The following is a 16,104-nucleotide window of genomic DNA, read 5'->3' as shown; positions in this document are numbered from 1 at the left end:
TCAAATTGCAGGTCAGATGGATTGTGACTGTGAAAGTCTTTAGACGTCGAAGCTCTTGTATGTTGTGCGGTTATGCAATACGGTGAACAGTGAGATGGTCGTGATTATTTTTTGAATTCGCGTAGAAAGTATAAGAAAGTTGAATGGAATATTACACTAATAAAATGGTATGTTTAATGTAGGGAACTGGGTTAAGTTTAATTCGTCCGTTTACATTTTTGTCGACCAATTTGCCGGCTGAAGCCGATACCGGACAATTAATTTCCATACTCGTGTCATTGCACATGGGGAATTCTCGTCGGTGAAATTTTGGCACAGGGAAAAAATGTGTTGTATTCGCGGAATGTGAAAGAGAAAACGGTGAATTTTCCTGTGATTGTTTGGGATTTTTGATTATCTAATTGTGGTGTTGCGAAAATGTTATGCCCGAAAGAAAATAGGCGATTGCATGATTTTGCTTCTATTCTGAATACGCAAAGTGTGAATAAATAATTATGACAGTAAAATACAACCAATTAACGTTCCGATAAATTAATTTATTGTTAGGGTTAATAATATTCAGACAAATCAGAAACCAATTATCCAGGCTGTATTACTGTACTTTTGATTAATTTTCTAATTGAGCCCGAGTATAAAAAAATCAGAGTGCACTCTACAAGATAAAAATTATAAGACTGGAATAACAGCCTCTATTTAAGGAAGTTGCTAAAACGGTACGTTTTTTGCAAAGCTTCAGCAGTAAATTAAGCAGTTCATTTTGAGGAAATACTGAAGACAGCGGTGTGACAAATGCTGAGCTAAAAATTTTTGTTTGCTAATTAAATTGCTTTTTTTTTTTGTTTTTTACTTGCAAATTTGCAAAAAGACTAATCTATTGAAATACGGTTGTTTTGGCATAATGGGAGGCCATGATTTATTTTTTTAACGTTGGACACACTGTTTGATTTCCGTCACTAAAGTGTCTTTCATGCGGACATATCAAAATGAGCATACCTACATGTTGCTGAATTTCCTGCGATGTCTAAGTATTCTTCCATTGTAACTAGTAAAATTGTCATTTATAATACTACGAATAGTCCAAATTATGTCGATTATTTTTCAAACTGGTCACGAATTATCAATTGTGCTTGGGAATGAATCCACGAGTGCGTCAGCACGAGTGAGATTTGCAAGCACAATTGAATGAGTGAAACCAGTTTGAAAAATAGTCTACAAAATTTGGACTACGGAGGACTATTCCATGAACCAACTTTGGCAATTTGGCAGCAAATCGGAAGAAGAAATTAACGCAGAAATCGAAGAAAATGTTTCCAACAACACAAAAAAGACACGTGAGTCCATTTGGAAGCAATTCTCAAGGCTGCATTCATTTGTTAAAAATTATCGCTGGGATCACTAGTGGTATTACCGGTACAATTTCCACGAGTGGGAATATTCGGTCCAGTTTTTTGAAACCATGGTAACAAAAGTGTAAAATTGTGTTTTTATTGGTCCATTTTTAACAAATGACAGGTGAATGGAATAGTCAACGGTGCACTACACATTCACGCTATTAATAACCCCAAACTTAAAAAAAATATAACATAATTCAACAGACAGCGTTACTACTCGTACCAAATTAAATGCAAAATTTCCATGGCCTCCCATTATGTCAAAACAACGTGAATGCATTTTGCATAAAAATCTTCATTTCACATGCTGGGGGAGGTTTTAATGTATTTTACAAAAATAGAAGTTAAACTGTGTCAAAATATGATATGAATAAGAGTAGCTACTTAAAAGAGGTAAAAAGAAGCAATGATACATCTTAATAATAGGACCATATTAGCAATTTATTAAATGTTTTCTTAACGATAAATTAATAATTCAATACGTTTCTGTTTTACTGCTATGAGAATCAAGAAAAACGTTAATATGTATAACGGTAAATAAAATAGTTTATTAATTACAATGCAAAAATTTCCGATAATAATGCGGAATCTGGAAAAGTGCCCCGAATGCTTGCAGCGTTTCCACGTTGAATAGCAAGGGAAATTCTCTCGAAAAAGAATTTCTTTGATTTTGAATCGCCTGATTCCGCAACATTAATGATATCGATGGCTTTTATTAATGATAATTGATCATTCGTTGCGCTGTAATTTCATTACTTCCTTTCGGTATTGCCTGCAATACACAAACTCCGACGTGGATGTCCTGTAAAAAGTGGGCGTAGGTACAGTTAAATAAATGATAATATAAGAAATAGTGCTTTCAAACGAATTATCATTACTTGATATAGTATTCGTAATGATATAGTACTTATTTACGGTACAAGTGTGTTATGTTGGCTATAAGTCACGCGAGAAAAAGATTAGACCTCGAGGCCGTAGGCCGAGAGGTATCATTTTCTCAAGCGACTTATATTGAGTGATTCAAAATGATTGTGGATAAGTATGGGAACTATGTACGAAAATGTATATGGCAACTGTGTGGGTAAGATAGAGTTGACATTTCTTTGACAGTTCATAGTCGCGCAATTTTGAAAATTGTCAAATCAATGTGCAATGGTCTAAAAAAATTAAATGCACGCTAATGAAATGTCATACAAATGTCAACTCTAGCCCACCCACACAGTTCCCACATACATTTTCGTTCATAGTTGCCATATTTATCCACAATCATTTTGAATCACCCAATACAAGATAAAATTAGTTTGACACGATGCTAAATTTTGTAGAAAATTTGTTATAAAATGAGAGAGGACCAATGAACGATCAGGAGCTGACAAAGACAGACTATGATCCTGATCGTTCATTGGTCCTGATCGAGGGTCTCTCTCATTTTCTAACAAACTAGCTTAACAACAGTGAGTTCCAATTATAATTCTATAATTCACACGTGAGTTATGACTTATAACACACGCGTCACTTATAGACTATTGTATGTAAAGAACTCACAGCTTATAACACACGCGTGACTTATAAACCATTTTACTGGTCTGAAATGAGAACAATTATGACTCTATAAGTGGTAGGTATTGGATAAATAAATTAAATCCGGCCTCAATGCTGTGCCCCTTTTTTTTAATACACTTTTGTTTAGCTGTTTATGTCATAAAACAATACTTATGTAAAGTCCAATTTCTTTTCTCTTGTTGTTATTGTGTTAACGTGAGAAGTGAGAAAAATATTAATACATAATAATGGTAATTTCCCTTTTGTTTGAGAGCGCTGAAATAAATTGCTTGTTTTTCGCCTTGTAGGAAGTAGTACTAAGAGGAAGCATCTCAAGAAAAAACTGCAGTTGTGTAATGTTCACTAATATCATATTTTTTTGTTTAAGCAACAACAGAATTTTTTTGTGTTGAAAACAATTTAACTTTCTATCATAGAAAAATAATAATCAAAACTGTAAAATTATGGCTGATAATGTAAAGTATTATTTGAGTGAAATGTACCAGAATAATTTCTTTTTAACAACATCAACGAAAAAAGTAAAAGTACAAAAATTGTAATCAATGCCGAAGTAATTTATACAAATTAAAAACTTTTGTTTTAATTGTATTTTTCTTGCCCAACTCACAAAGTTCTTACGACGACTCTAAAATCTGGATTCTATGAGTTACGTCTTACATAGGTAATTAAAAATGTGTATTAGGAAACTTTAACGGTAGTACCTTAAAGTAAAACGAGTTTGAAATGAAAGTACCTAAGCAAGTGTGACATTTGATATTACGATAATGTGACCATAACTCCATTAATAATTGTCGATAAGAAATGGTTCAAGTTTTTGCGATTTCGCGAATTTAAACTGTTAACCATATTTATTTAACTAATTGCTCAGTACTGTTGGTAATGCGAAGGAATTGCTTCCGCATTGTCAACCATTGACATCCGCTATCTATAAGGATCTCACCGCTAATTGCTTAGGTTTGTAGAATAGATTACAGAAGGTGATTGTTTCATGAAAACAGTACAAGAAAGAGAACAGTTCATTGGAAAATTCAGCGCTAGTACTTATTAAATACTTCTGAAACACAATACCAAGCGCAATAATTCCTGCAAGTCATTAATGTGTCTAACGTTCACTTACTGGTTACGTAAGATTTTTATTTTGTACTTGTTGTAAAAGTGTCTGTATTAATTGATCTGTTGCGTGTTGCGGAAAATAAACGTAGATAAATGCAAATATTTTCAACCGTTACTGTAACATTTCATAGGAATTTATGGTACCTAATTGCTCGCAATAAATAGAAAAAAAATTGTTCTGACACGTTTATAATGATTTTTCAGATTGCTAATTCTAGAATGCGCAACTTTCACGAGATTCTTGAAACGAACAGCAAACAAGTTCAAGGGTAAAAAAGGATTCCGAGGAAGTGTCAATTGTGTTAAGTTATTAACGGGGCGTCTCGCGGTTTATCAATTACCTTATTGGGCAACGTTTTTATGAAAGTCGTTAGGATTGCATGAATTTAAAAATGCAAAGCGCACGATTGCCGTCTGACCGATTAATCCTTGTTTGATATCCTTATTGCTTTGTTCTCGTTAAGATGTCATTTAAAGGCAACTGATCCGCTATGTCAATGCAATAAAGATGTGTAACGTCAATTTTCACGGGGAAGTATGTCAACCGAACATTAACCAATTATTTACAGTAATAATACACGACTCTGCCATTTATATTTTATTCAGAAACTATTACAACACCTAATTTACAGGTTTCTGTTAACCTTAAATGTTATTCCAATTATGTGTGTCACGCTATTTGGACACATTAGATCTTCACCGTTCAAAGCTGGTCTACCAGTAGAAGTAACCACTCAGTATGTAGTACGAGAGTCGCGAATAAATTAATTCATTACTTTAAACAAAAGGGAAAGTGACGATTAACAACAATTGGTAAACGTAGAAAGTGCCATTATTGACAATTGGTTTTTCAAAAAGTTGACTGATCGGAGCCGAAGTTAGGAAACGGTGTAGATTTAGGTTAATAAACTGGTTGACCTAGACATTAAAATACTAAATGATCGCTCGGTTGCATAAAGTCGAAGAAAAAAAGGAGAAAGTTTCTTCGCTTTTATTTTGCTTGCAAATAAGCTCAAGTGCGTTTTAATTCTTTCAGATGTTCCGAGCGCTTTTTTGGTTGAGTCTGTTGGGAGCGTTGCACTCTCACCCAAACCCGGACAAGTTAAGACTACCAGATTTGGATGTTTCAACTCCGGAAGAGGTGAACAGTCTGGAACGCGACGAACCACTGGTCCGCTCCATTGACCCACAAAGTAGCAAGAATAACAACATCGAAGATACCGTCAAAGAAGTCGAGGAAATAATCAAGTCTAATCCGGCGTTACCTAGACTGACGCGCGGTGAGATTCTCGATTTGTTAGAGAACATCACCAATGTGGACGAACAGAAGGCGAAGATTCTGGGGAAGAACAGAGACCCGAAAGCTATAATGGTAGTGATGCCTTATACCCCAACGAATGACAAGAACATGGAAGATTTGTATACCAAAGCACCCGTAACGCACATCATCGGTGCGGAACCGTTTAAAACGAAGGAAGAAGCAAATAAAGTCAAACACTCTCGAAGGAAACCTCCGGTTCAATTGAACGACACTGACAATGACTTAGCGAAGAAGCCGCTTCCTGCTGAAGAGAAGAAAAAGTATTCGGCAAGTATCCCCGACAAAATAACGAAACCCACGATTTCTGAGAGAGTACCAGTTAGAAGGAAGCGTCCGGAAGCTACAACTGAGTGGACACCCACGACTTATCGTCCTTCGACAGAACCGAGAACTTATCATCCGAAGACTCGAAGACCTGTTAGGAGAAGAACTACAACTTTAGCGACAACTCAGCACCCCAACCATCGCTATCCAGAAGAGTTCTTGCCAAGTGACGGAATAAAAATCATCGAATCGCCGAAGTTAGCTGCAACAGTTCACGACAGTTTGTCTTCAGATTTGGACCTGCAGGAAAACACCAGACAGGAAGTGGTCATGAATCAAAGAGTTCCGGTTTCGGCGTCGTTTGTTACAACGAAACCCACCACTTTTAATCTTCCGACTGCGAAACCAACAACAGCAAAACCATTGATCGAAGAAATCAATTTACCTGACAGTTTGAAATCTGTCGTAAATGACTTGAATCTGAGAACGGTTCTAGATTCTAAAAATGAGAAGTTGGTGGGTGCTCTGGAGGAGCAAAACAGGATCAAAAACATTTTGGCTTCTATTGGAGGATTTCCTGTTACCACAACTACAACTGCCAAGACAACGATGCTTCCAAACGCTGAAAACGTAGCGGAGTCTTTGAGTCCAGACATGCGCGAGCTTTTGATGAGTTTTGGGCTTCTTCCAAATCCCAATCAAAAACCTGCGACTGTTGGGACAGACACATTTTATCCTGAAAGAGCCGAAGTCAGACCAGAGTCGTACATCGGTTTCAAGCCTTTACCCGACGATGGACCCAGCCGTGAAGACATGGACGCTCTGTTAGCCTCGTTTGGTTTAGGTAGAAGTGCAAGAAAGGAGAAAGCGATAAAGGTCAACGACAACACCAAACAACAGACGTACAACTTTGACATGATCCCAGAACATCTGAAAGGAGTCGTCGCCGATCTGGGAATCTCTGACATCCAAAGAGAACAGAAGAAAATCAGGACACCTGTTGTTGAGAAAACTGCGGAAAAACAACACGTCTTCAATCCTGACACTCAAAGAGAAGAGAAGAAAATCAGGACATCTGTGGTGGAGAAAACTGCAGAAAAACAACACGTCTTCAACCCTGACACTCAATACGCTTCTGAAGAAGAGTTAAAGAAGCTCGAACAGCTAATCGGGATGATAAAACAATTGGAAAATATAAACGGTACTGCAGATGATTTGAAGAAAATCGACTTGGACAGTTTAAAAGAACTGGTGAGCAGTTTGAACGGTAGCAACAATGAGACGTTTGTGACGCTAGATGAGAAAGACATCGGGTCTCCAGATCCCAACAACTTTGATTTTGGGGTTAGCAAGAACGAGGTGAAACGACAGGAGAGTACCACCGCTAGCACTACCACTACTACTAGTAGTAGCACTACTGTTGGCACTGCGAGTGAATCGGAAACACCGTCCATAGCAGATCTTGAAGCGTCTTTCGGTGGTCAAGCAGAAGCAATGACTCAACCTCCGGTGCCAGAAACGACGACGAAAAGGACAGGATTTTATTACCTCGTCGATTGGAATACTTTCCTCGACATCGACGACACGAAAGGAAAAAGAGTTAATTTACGGTTTCAACCCACGATAGGCGACCCGAGGAGGTTCCTGTCGGTGTAACACGAAGGAAACCATTGCTCATTTATTTATTAATCTCTTCTCTCTATTTTGTATGTACATATTGTTTGTTTAAGTCATGTGTGCTAGGGGTGTAGCAATCACAAGGTTAAAAATTATTTAAGTAGTATTATTAACTTAAAGATGGTGTTGTACGATAATTATTTCTTAACCTTGATTTCGGTGGTTTAATTTATCCCAGTTATTGAACTGTGATCCCAGGTTAACAGAATTAAGTTAATTTTTTTGGATTCTGTGAATTGAAGAGTTTCTTTTCTTTTATTTATTGTTGTTTAAACTTCAGCAACCGATTGTGAAACTTTGTAATTAAAAAGTGAATTGTTGGAAATCTGTTATAAACGATAATTAATTCCACTTGAGTGTTTTTTGCGGTATTATTAAATCATACATGAAGAATTTATTTGTATTGTAATAATTGATTCAATTCTTACAGTGTTTTTCTTTTGGTTTTCCTCTTTTGTCAATTGTATCGCGGGTTCAAATGAAATCCTGGGCTGGGAAGGCGTTGGAAACCGTCAATTGTTGTGCTTTTTTAAAGCGTAGATTCATGGATTCATTGGAACATGTTGACAGCTCACCAAAAATGTATAGAGGCAAAAAATCTTTCTTTTTTAATTCCTTTGCAATGTTTTACTTAACGATTCCTATTCTCGAAGCAAATATCTAAGGGCACCCTTTGCTGAAAACAAACATGTTCAAAATTATGTCCCGATTAATCATAAATAAATGTCATTTGTGTCAAACCGCGGGAAATTCAAACTTTACACTGTTCTAAACGGTTTAATTTTTCCAATGCCTACTCAGCACAGGATTTACGCGCGATATTTCACTATTTCTCAAAACTATTTCATATTTACGTCACTAAGGGCCGGTTAAAGTTAACTGTGTTAAAATGCTTCGTTACTTTAGTTACCTATTGTTATAACAATGTTTTCGTATACATATTTTAATCTGTAGTTAAATTTAACTCACGTTGGTGAAACCGGACCTTATAGCCGTTTTCACCGTCGTAGTTTAAAATTAAGAAGAGCTTAAAACCTTGGTTACAATTATTAAAATCGTAGCAACAATTGTTTTTAAGCTTGGTTTAAAAATAAGGAACGTCGGTGCAAACGGCCATTAGATATTTGATAGAGATAGGAAATAGTTTTGAGAAAGAGTGAAATACAATTGACAAAAGAGGAAAACCAAAAGAAAAACAGTGTAACAAAAGAAACTGATCGAAGCAAATGGAACGCGTTTAGAAGAGAGACACCACAAAAACTGATCCTACACTTGATCCTAAAAAATTATCTCCACGGTACTATCTCCACTGGTATTCATTTTGTGTTGGTTTAAAGTGTGTGTTTGAAAAATGAGAAATATTTATGTAATTGTAGTGTTTTTGAGTATTTTTAAAGTGTGCGTGAGTTTAGACCATGTCTGGCACCCTTATCTCTACAACCCTCTCCACGAAAGCCGCGAAGGTAGAAAAAATAGTTTCTTCTCATTCCCAAATCAAGTTTCAATTTTTAAGAGCTCGTTATCACAAACATGACTTCGGATGACCGCTTTAGATTGGATTATATAGTAAGTAAGTGGGAGAGTTTGCGTGTTGAAAAAACATGTTATCTAGTCGGAATGATGGAAAGGAACGTTGCTGTAGCTTCCATAAAACTTAACACCGACAAGAATGGATTCTTACAAGAGTCATACTTGATTGGTAAGCGCGATAAATCCTCCGGTTAATTATTTATTCATTTATTAATAGAACTAGAGGAGAAACCCACTGATGTCGCTCTTTTTCAATACTGGAACTCTAGTTTACAAAATTCTGATGTAATGTTAGTAGTTGCGACGCAAAAACCTGAATTGTTGTGGTACAGAATCAGCGAAACTAGTAACGTAACTAACTAGTCCAACATTGTCAAATCTCGCATCTCAAAATTATTTTTAGGCGATTTTTTGGTCATGGCCCATGCATCGGAACATCAGCCACATTAATGTATTCCAGATAGATTACGACTATCAATTGTTGATAATAACACAACATTTGTCACACACAACTGCAGATATTTACGAATTTGAACTGAAAGAAATTCCAAACTTTTGGTAACAGTTTCTACGAAACTTGTACCATTTGTAATTTGTCGTTTTAGGCTCCGACAAAATTTGGAGTTGACAGATTTTGCACGATCTTCAAGTTTTGCTGCTGTTGGACCTGATTACTTTATCGCATTGCCTCAAAAATCTCGTAGCTTGCTTCTGGTCTACAAGCTAATCGACAATCATTTCTTGCAATATCAGAATCTCAGCAGCAGAGACATAAGTGAGGTTATTACTTTCAAAGTGGGCCACAAATCATTTCTGGCTTTTAATGGAATCAATGCTGGAATTTATCGATTCACTAAGACGGGTTTAGTGAAGGAAAGTGTTAAAGACAGTCACTTAGATGGAGTGAATTATTGGTTGCCTATACCTGTGCCTACCTACGACAACGATGCTATTTTAATAGCTCAACGGTCGTTGGATCATGGAGGTCATAAATCTTTTGTAATCGAAATGATTACCTACAACGGAGATAAATTTGAAGAACATGAAGATATACGTTGTTTATATTTTGGAGAGGATGTTTTGGGTTTATCGTGTTTACCGGATGGTGCAGCAGAGACGGGGATAGAAGGGTCGGCGTCGATTTTTCTCGAAGATGTGCTAGCTTTGGTGGTACCAAGGAAAAATCGCCTTTCAGATGTTTTTTTTGTCAAAACTGAGCTAAAGAAAATTTCGAATCCTCTGGAAAAACAGCTTCAGGAACTGATCGAAAAGAAACGATACATAAATGTGGGTATTTTTGAAACAGTACAGAACCTACATTCTTAAAACTTTTGGAATTTTGCAGAACTTGATAACAATTCAAGAAGAGCTATACAAACAGTACGAAGCAAGACCTCGACAGTCTAGTACTTTGGATGAAATGAAAGCTCAACTGGACAAAATGGAGGCGGAAATTGAAGAAATGAAACCAGAGATTGATTCTATGAAAAATTTCAAACATTTCGATACTGTCACATTTAATGGGATCGTAGAAATAAAAAGTGACGGAATATTTGAAGAGGTCTACGTCGAAAACATTAAAGGGACCAAGACCAACACAGTCATCAAAGACATCGTTTTGTAGGTGAATAATTTTTGTTAAAAGCGTCTCACCTGTTTTTTTAGGAAAAAAGATGTGAGTCCAATTTCTAGCGTGAAGACATTCGCAAATTTGGAAGTCGTGGACTTGGTCTTCGGCAGAGTCAATGGAATTTATTCTGGTGATTTGGTGTTCGCCGCAGATAACATTACTATAACTGGGGAGGTGTCGTTTGAGCAACCTCTCACTGTATCAGAAAATGTGGTTGCTGAGCTAGTTAACGATATGAAGTTTGAAAACGAAATAATCGATCTGGAGTCAGCTGTTGATGAATTGATTTTCCAAAATGTTGAAATTTTGGGAGACGTTGACATTGAAAAGTTGAACAACAATCAAATTCCAGACACGTTCGAGACCAAAGAGTTCAATCCATTTAAATTCCAATACGAAAACTTCTTCGTTCCGGTTAATATAGAAGTTGTTAATGTTAATGGAAAGGATTTCAATGAATTCTTGGAAGAGTTGTGTCTTACAAATCTGGCGTATCATATTCCTGGCACCATACACGTGAAGGGGGTAATATTCCAAGTTAAATGGTTTTCAAAAAAGATTGTTCTTAATTTTGTAGAACGTTACTGTTGAGGACCAAGCCACAGTAGATTATCTGAACGATCTAGAATTCCCCAAAAAGTATGTCTTTATGGACGACAATCACGCAAACTTAACAGGTAGTAAATAACAATGTTATTGAGAAACTTGGTTTGGATGTTGTTGGATGTTCCAGGTAGGAAAATTTTTACGAACACAGTAACCACGTCGCACGTAAATTGTGACGATGTTGATGGTATCAGTCCTGCTAACGTTTTTGGTCTCACCACCAATCAAACTATTCCCGGAACAATGACTTTCAAAAATTTGATAATAACAGAAAGCTTAGCTGTCAAAGGAAAGATTCTGGGTGAAGATGCTAGTAAATTTTTACCTAATCCTACACTCCTAGACACAGATTTGGTAAAGGCGAATGTTCACTTTAAGAATTTGGAAGTCGAAGGTGTTATTGTCGTATCGAACAATTTCAACGGACAAAATTATGAGTCCTTGTTGGGCGATATTGTTTACACAGATGAAGAAGAACCAGTGATCGAGGCGATGAAACAGTTTCCTGAAGGCTTCACAGTTCGAAAGAATCTACTAATCAGTTCTAACACTATAAATAAAGTGTCATTGGATTCCTTCGTCACTAAAGACACAGATCAACACCTGAACTTGTCTACCATTAACGGCGTTGTCACTTTTGGTAGTGTTGACACTGAAGGACTTTACAATTCTGTGGATGTCAAAAAATTAGACGAGGAATTAGTCAAGCTGGACGGAGAGCAATATATTTCATCGACTTTAAATTTCGAGGATATGATTCAAGTCAATCGACTTGAAATTCTCAATTCTATCAACGATATAAGAAAAGATGAAGTTTTCTACGCACACAGAAATCCAGAATCTTATCCCATTCGTTACGAAAATATCTACGTTGAAGGTAATGTCTACGGAGACATTGCAGGAATTGATTTGAAGGAGTTTGACAGAAGCAGGATGAGTTTTAGTAAAAATCAGGTCATAGAAACAGAATTCAACATTTCGAACTTGAATGTTGACAACATTATTCTGGGAGAAGTGAATGGTGTTAACTCGTATTACTTCAAACGGGAAGCCTTAGAAGAAACTTTAACAACGAAGCTTCTGGAAGGAAAACTGGAAATTAAAAGTGAGTTTAGAAGATTTCTGTAAACGCGAAAAGAACATGATTTTCTAGATTTGCATGTCAAAAATTCTGTTGAGGTAGACCAGATCAATAACAGATCAGCCATAAATATGGGAGGTTCTTTTTGGAGAAATGATGTCAAAAAATACAATCTGAGCAGTCTCGTTTTTAATGTTGGTATATGTTGCATTTTCTCGTGGGCTATGATGAGTCATGTCTGCGCAACATCGGTCTCGAGTAGGCGCTACAAACCAACCGGAAAACATCGTCATTCGTTACGTTAGTTTCGTCTCTCTCTCGTCTATTTGGATGTAAAATAGTCGACGTTTTCAGTTTTCATTTATAGAGTTTTCAACTGGTTTATCGCTGCGCCTTCGCGCAGATATTTCCAAGGTCACAGCCCATGAGAGAATCCAATATCTTTAACTACTTCTACTAGAAATATTTTTTTAATCTCTACTTTTCTAGAATAATGTGTACTTTGAGGACATCGAAATTGAGAAGCTGAGTGGAGTCGGTTTCCACAAATACCTCAGTAATTTCGTTTTCAAAAATGAAACTGATGTTACATTGTCGGGTCGAAAAGTCTTCATCAAGGGTTTGACCGTTGAAAAACTCATAGAAACAGAAAAACTGAACGGGGTAGTTCTGTCAAATATCTTAACTCGACATGGAGAACAAGAAATTGTAGGTCCTCTCACAATCCAAGGAGATGTCACATTAGATAACATCACCATTGAGGAAAATATAAACAACATCCCTCTAAAATTCATCACTGACACTTACAAAGTTACTGATGGACAGTTTGAAATCAAAGGTAGAGGTCGCTTTTTATTTTGCACTACTTGAACACTCGTTGCAGGAGATATGCTCTTCAATCGACTACCCCACATCTACAATCTGCAGATTCAAGGCCACGTTGACAACAAACCTGTCCAAGAAGTTTTGGATGGAATTGTTTATAAAGATAGCAATGTGAAATTACAAGGCGGGATTACGTTTGAAAACGATGTAAATATCGAAAACAATATTCGAGTGATCGGAAAAATTAACAATGTTGATCTTCCTGGGTTCGTGTCTGATATGGTCATGGTTACGAAAGACACCACCATACAGAGCCAAACACAATTTGTAGATCCAGTTTTCGTCCAAGATAGCATAACAGTTCACGAGGATTTAGACACACAAGATTTAAATGGTATTGACTTGAAGTCCTGGGTAGAGGAAGCAATTTTCGTAGATAAGGGATTTTTGGAAGGTGCGTCTGCAAAATTTTTAACAGTTTATTTGTAATTCGCGTTGCAGGTAATTACATCTTTGAAGATATTACAGTCGTGGATAATTTACAAACCGATTATATTAACGACATCGACATGAGTACTTTGATTCCTCTAAGAAGCCAGCAAAACCTAACAGAATTAACATTTAACGAAGTTAGCTTGTTCAAAGATATCAGCGTGGGAAACTCCACAAATTTTCATAATTTGCCTGATGAGTTTGCTAATTCCGTTTTGGTTCGTTTATAGTTGATACGATTTAGTACAAATTAACTCTGGTAAATTGTAGACCAACTCCGCCGAAGATATCGATTCAGACGTAGAGTTTCTTGGCAAAGTCTTTATCGAGGGCGACATGGAATTGTTAGGTTTGCTCAATGAGGTCGACACGAATCGCATCGTAACTACGACCACAAATCAACAACTCGAAGCAGTTTATAATTTCAAATCAAAGATTAATTTAGAAAAAAATCTGCTAGTGGAGGGACTTGCCAATGGAATTAATGTGACGCTTTGGGCAAGAGATAGTGTCAAGATTTCGTCGATTTATCCACAAAACATCACAGACGACTGGTTTATCGAGCAGAATTTAATCCTCGAAGGTGACGCCACTGGAAATGGACTGATTGGTGGAGCAGACATTGCAAAATTGAGTCAAGAAATTCAGGATAAAAGAAACTATAAATACGCGGTGGAAAAAGAGTTTATCGTAAATGGCATAATTTTTTTCCATGTGATTTTGATAATATCTTTGTAGGATGATTACGAAAATATGTGTAAAGATCTGAGCTACATGTATGACAGGCTGAAGAGGCAAATTTACAAATTTAATTACTTGGAGGACCTCCAGATGTTGACTTTCCAAAACGAAATAGAATTTGTTTACCATTACGAATATCGCAACAATCTCTACGTCTTAATTAACGAAAAGAACGAGTGCGAATCTCACTTGTTCAAGTTTGATTCTCATTTCGATTTTGTGAAAAGAATCGATTTTGGGCCAATCGCTCAGATAATTTCGGTTCACGACAACGATTTGATGTATTTGGTCGTACGCAATAAACCTTTCTATTCGACTTGTAAAGTTCAAGGGACCAATCTTTGGCAACTGAAGGATAATGACTTCGTGGTAGGATAATTCAAGTAGGCAATAACAATAACAATGTATGTTTTTTAGCGCCTGTTAAGTGTAGAGGATCAAGAGGTCTTGCAGGAGTCCTTGGCACCGGGAACTTTTTATGGAATACGTAAGGACGTCGTAACGGAGTTTAAAATCGTGCCTAATTTGGAAATCCCATTGAGGAGACACAGAAAATGGGAAGTACAGGAGGGTGCGCGTCAAGTTTTAGGTGAATTAATTTTGCTGAAGAAGTTGTGATTGCAGAAAACATGGCTTTCGTTCCTAGAGGCTTGGGCACAGGTTTAGCTGTGCGAACTGGAAGAAAATTAATTAGACTTAATCGTGACGATCCCGTAGAGGACGACTTCAGCTACGACACTGAGAAAATCATTCGAGGTAGTTTCAGTGAAGAATTCAACACGTACCTCCCTGGTCGTAAAGACAGTGATCTCGTCGTAATGAAAGTCGGGATTAGAGGCGATAAAAGAAATTTACTGGCTGTGGCAAGTCATGAGGAAACCAGTGTTAAAGGGAGTCCAGATTTTATTAAGGTGTGAACACCTTTACTGTTCGCACTAAATACCGCTCACTTTTCTCGCAGATGTATGAAGATGTGGTCGCCGGGAAGGTGTTCCACAAGGTCCCCGCATACAAACCGTCCTCCTTGGTGGTGCTCGACTTCGACAACGGCGAAACTCTTTTGGCATTTATGGAGGACGAGAGCGCGCTGCAGGTGTACGAATATAAGGGGATTGAAGGTTTTCGGCATAAACTGTCGGCGAAAATGGACGGTTCGAAGCTGGTCGCGATGAGTGCAAAGGGGCATTCCAACGAACGCAAATTCATCGCAGTGATTGCCGACAACAAGATCAGCTTCGTCGAAGCCATGATGCTGGGGAACCAAGTCGAGAAAAATTTACAATGTTATTTGTAGTCGTTGTAGGTACGTTTGTTGGAATAAATGAGTTTGATGTGTGATTTCGTGCAGCCCCCAAATTGATGAGTCAGCGTCAAGACGGGATTAAATTTCCGCCCTGGCTCAACCCCTAAAACAATAACCCTCTGATAAGCCACTCCAAGGGTTTCACTTTTTATTCAGTCTGGGTATTTCGCAAGTGTGGGAACTCTTCCGCTTGGATGGAGGGGAAACTCTTCCCGAGTTCATCTTACTTTTTTTTAACAGGAGGGAAGTGTTGTTTGCTTCTTACTCAGGTATTTATGTTTAATAATTCACCGGTAGGACTTTTACCCTTTTTACGCTTTATTATTACACCGGTGCCGTGCTTATTAAAACATGGTGCTGGATATCGCTAGAGAAACGTAAAAAATTCACATTCTCAGTCGTATGTTAGACGCATTACGGCGAACTTATGAATCATGCAAGAATAAAGGTAACAACGCTCCTGAAATGAAGTTTGATATACGTGACTGAAAGAAGAAAAGTTGCTCTGGAGGTATGAAAGCAGAAACCTCTGAAGGACTAAATAATTTTGTAGTAAAAGCTGTACGG

The 16,104-nt window shown here is 37.3% G+C and overlaps 2 protein-coding genes across 3 annotated transcripts; both read left to right on the top strand.

Moving 5' to 3' along the window:
- The first annotated feature begins 9 nt into the window (after positions 1–9).
- LOC138133037 (uncharacterized) lies at positions 10–7,680 on the top strand. The gene is made up of 2 exons (XM_069050823.1): positions 10–167; positions 5,104–7,680. The coding sequence occupies exons 1-2, from the start codon at positions 144–146 to the stop codon at positions 7,306–7,308; spliced, it is 2,229 nt and encodes a 742-aa protein (XP_068906924.1). The 5' UTR covers positions 10–143; the 3' UTR covers positions 7,309–7,680.
- Positions 7,681–8,288: 608 nt separating this feature from the next.
- On the top strand, positions 8,289–15,572 carry fs(1)N (female sterile (1) Nasrat). 2 transcript variants are annotated; one of them, XM_069050822.1, is made up of 18 exons: positions 8,289–8,792; positions 8,843–9,028; positions 9,077–9,210; positions 9,263–9,417; positions 9,465–10,146; positions 10,205–10,479; positions 10,525–11,014; positions 11,067–11,166; positions 11,223–12,200; positions 12,249–12,370; positions 12,666–13,014; positions 13,060–13,455; positions 13,503–13,711; positions 13,764–14,183; positions 14,232–14,600; positions 14,652–14,805; positions 14,859–15,145; positions 15,196–15,572. In XM_069050822.1, the coding sequence occupies exons 1-18, from the start codon at positions 8,681–8,683 to the stop codon at positions 15,526–15,528; spliced, it is 5,751 nt and encodes a 1,916-aa protein (XP_068906923.1). In that variant the 5' UTR covers positions 8,289–8,680; the 3' UTR covers positions 15,529–15,572. The 2 variants fall into 2 exon arrangements, with proteins under 2 accessions (XP_068906923.1, XP_068906922.1); XM_069050821.1 differs by having other exon boundaries at positions 14,232–14,603.
- The last annotated feature ends 532 nt before the right edge of the window (positions 15,573–16,104 follow it).

The sequence above is a fragment of the Tenebrio molitor genome, chromosome 6, assembly GCF_963966145.1.
Source record: "Tenebrio molitor chromosome 6, icTenMoli1.1, whole genome shotgun sequence".
Classification (NCBI taxonomy): domain Eukaryota; kingdom Metazoa; phylum Arthropoda; class Insecta; order Coleoptera; family Tenebrionidae; genus Tenebrio; species Tenebrio molitor.
The sequence above is the reverse complement of the archived record's forward strand: the minus strand, read 5'-3'. Positions and strand labels throughout refer to the sequence as shown.